Source organism: Seriola lalandi, unplaced genomic scaffold (assembly GCF_002814215.2).
Source record: "Seriola lalandi dorsalis isolate HSWRI2012SDOR001 ecotype SW California unplaced genomic scaffold, Sedor1 jcf7180002054630, whole genome shotgun sequence".
NCBI classification, from domain to species: domain Eukaryota; kingdom Metazoa; phylum Chordata; class Actinopteri; order Carangiformes; family Carangidae; genus Seriola; species Seriola lalandi.
Genome location: NW_019525183.1, coordinates 165,073 through 167,752, shown reverse-complemented (window position 1 = coordinate 167,752; position 2,680 = coordinate 165,073). Strand labels below are relative to the sequence as shown.

General features: G+C 44.6%; 1 protein-coding gene and 1 long non-coding RNA gene across 3 annotated transcripts in view; both read left to right on the top strand.

Annotated features, from left to right (window-relative positions):
• The window catches only part of LOC147818330 (uncharacterized), a 14,909-nt gene that overhangs the window by 4,043 nt on the left and 8,186 nt on the right, over positions 1 to 2,680 (top strand). The window lies entirely within an intron of this gene.
• Positions 742 to 2,652, top strand: LOC111665231 (uncharacterized). The gene is made up of 5 exons (XM_023420158.2): positions 742 to 826; positions 1,975 to 2,124; positions 2,244 to 2,347; positions 2,419 to 2,460; positions 2,559 to 2,652. Exons 1-5 carry the CDS (start codon positions 798 to 800, stop codon positions 2,564 to 2,566), a joined length of 333 nt encoding a protein of 110 aa, XP_023275926.1. The 5' UTR covers positions 742 to 797; the 3' UTR covers positions 2,567 to 2,652.

Sequence of the window (2,680 nt, the reverse complement as noted above, 5' to 3'; positions counted from 1 at the left end):
AAACCATATTTGAACTCTCAATCTCTCAGTCTGTAGAGTAGCCCTCTAACCCCTTAAGCTACTCAGTTAGAGATAAAGAGTCTGTCCTCTGTGTGACGGTCCCAAAAAGTGAGATAAAGGTGCTCTTTATGTTATGTCATCCAAAAAGTTATAGTATAGTTAGTTATAGGAGAAGCAGCAGAGAGAACAGGTGGACAGGAACATTAAAGAAGCCAAAGAGAAACTGGAGGCTGAGCTGGAGTCGGCCAAACACGAACATCAGCTCATGTTAACGAGACATGGTAGGGACGGGTTATTCGTGTCCTCCCATGAGTTGTGGTTGTGTGTGTGTTTGTTTACTGCTTGAACTGTTTGCCTTTCGTATGAGAGAAGATTGTATATGGGCTTCTGTTGTGACATTAGTGTGCTTGGTATCTTGCACTGGCACAAACTTTGCTTCTCCATAGAGATTCTGAAGTGATTGTGCTGCAGCTCACTACAGCGTAGATATGTCAAAGTTTGTGCCAGTGCTGCAGAGGCGAAAGCAGATAGAGATGAGGTGCGTTTTCTTTCTTTGAACAAACCATTAGGACACAATGACACAGTCCAACTTCTACTACTTTTCTATTGTTAGGCACAAACAAATTATTTTTTAAGCCTTAAGTAGTTGTGTCATGAACTTGTTGCATTAGAGATGCACACATATATTCTTATTTGACTAATTTCTTTGTTTTGGTTTTTCTCTCCGTCTGCAGGCATGAGGAGGGAGGAGGAGATGATGAGGCACAGAGAACAGGAGGACCTGAGACGCCAGCCAGATGGCTTCAAACCAAACTACCCGGACAATGTGAGTACGGCTGGAAGGCACACATGCTGTCAAACACACTGAGGCTCGCCCACTTACATTTTCACTTGCGATACACAAACACAACCTTTTGTCTCGGCTGGCCATCGAATCAGCAAACGTATTTCTCTTTAATTCATACTAAGAAATCAGAAGAAGAAAGTAGAAACACATCATGTCATATTTTAAACAATTGGGAAAGTGAAGAGGAAGTAAACCAACCATCTTTACACCTTTTTAGTTATTGTTTGGCTTTATTCTGACAGGTGCAGTGAGAGAGACAGGAAAGTCAGTCAACTTGCATTGGAAAAGCATCAATTTAAAGCTGCAGGTTTAATTTTACTGTGACTTTAGATGTGACTTTCTGAAACTCTCTCCCTGACCTCTTACTGCTCTCGACTCTCCGCCTAATCACACGTGACTTGACAGCACGTAACACAGTTCACACAACGAGAGACTTCGACGTCGGGTCGGTGTCTGTTGAATCCAGAACACAAGTCAAATGTGGATCTTGCAAACTCAATGTACATATCTGTCAACGGTGGGGGAGATAATTAGTGTGCGATGGCGGTGAAGGGATAGAGACAGAGATCCGAAGTGGATAATCTAATGAAAGAGGCCGTGGACACCCATCGTAGATGTAGAGAAACTAACGCTGTAAACCTCAGAACAGCTCCTTATATGAGGAGACAGAGAAGCTTGGACCAATGAGTTAGCTGCTGCTTAGCATTACCAGTGAGTCACGCTGAAGCAAAAGCAAGTTACAGTATAATAAGAGAGTGGTTTTGAAACATTACAGCGAGGATATCACTGTGTCAAACATATAATCAAGCTCAGTGTTTCACCTCCGCTCTGAGTCAAAGATCAGAATCACATACCTGCATTAATCACCATGTCACCAAGACTCAACATTAGATTTTTTAAAGAAGCTTCATCCACATATGACGGGACTTTTTTGCTGTTCATCTGAAACTTTTCATAAAACAAGAAGCAGAAGTAGTTTACAGGAAATGTGGTCTGAGATGGAGATTCCCCGGCGGCCTCCTGTCGGTTAATATGACGTAGTTGCATCGAATGAAAACAAGCTGCACGTCGAATCTGTGCTCAGTTCGAGCGTCAGTGATGTGGCCCCCGTGTGTTTTGTGTTTCAGAGAGAGCTTCCCGGTTCCCGTGTGTCCCGAGACCTGTCCGTCGGTCCAGTCCTTTCTCCTCCACGGACACGCGCAGCTGAAGACGGGGATGCAGACTCAGGACCGACACCTCTTCCTGTTCACCGACATCCCGGTCATCGCCAAAGCCAAGTAAAGCACGAGTTTAGGAACATTTTGGCTGCTGCTCGTGTCATTCACCGCTGAAGTAGGTTAATACCTGGGTCTAAGGTTAAAATTAGAGCGCGTGTGTGTGTGTGTGTGTGTGTGAGATGTGGACGGCAGGCTGCACGGACGAGGTGTGTGAGGGAAGCACCAACCCCGACAGGAGCTTTGTCATTGGCTGGCCCACCTCCAACTGTGTTGCAACGTTTAGGTAACACACACACACACAGGCTGTAATTACATGTGATGTTCTTTGATGTTTCTACTTCATGTTCCCCTCAGCTCCACAGAACAGAAAGAGAGATGGCTCTCCACCCTCAGAAGGTAAACTCTGCCTTCACACATCAGCATGAAGTACTGAGTGTGTGTGTGTGTGTGTGTGTGTGTCAGGACAAATCTCACCACTTTGTTTTTCTCTGCAGTCGGATAAAAGAAGAGAAAGAGAAGGAGGAGCCTAAGACCATCCCTCTGAGAGTGTATGGGAAGGGAATCAACACTTTTGCTGTTGTAAGTTTATTTTAATGTTTATCCTCCATCTTTTGTG

Coding starts and splice junctions, on each gene's coding strand:
- LOC111665231 (XM_023420158.2), top strand. CDS start 798: ATGGCTTCAAACCAAACTACCCGGACAAT. Junction 827..1,974: donor AACCAAACTACCCGGACAAT/GTGAGTACGGCT, acceptor TTTGTGTTTCAG/AGAGAGCTTCCCGGTTCCCG. Junction 2,348..2,418: donor AACTGTGTTGCAACGTTTAG/GTAACACACACA, acceptor TGTTCCCCTCAG/CTCCACAGAACAGAAAGAGA.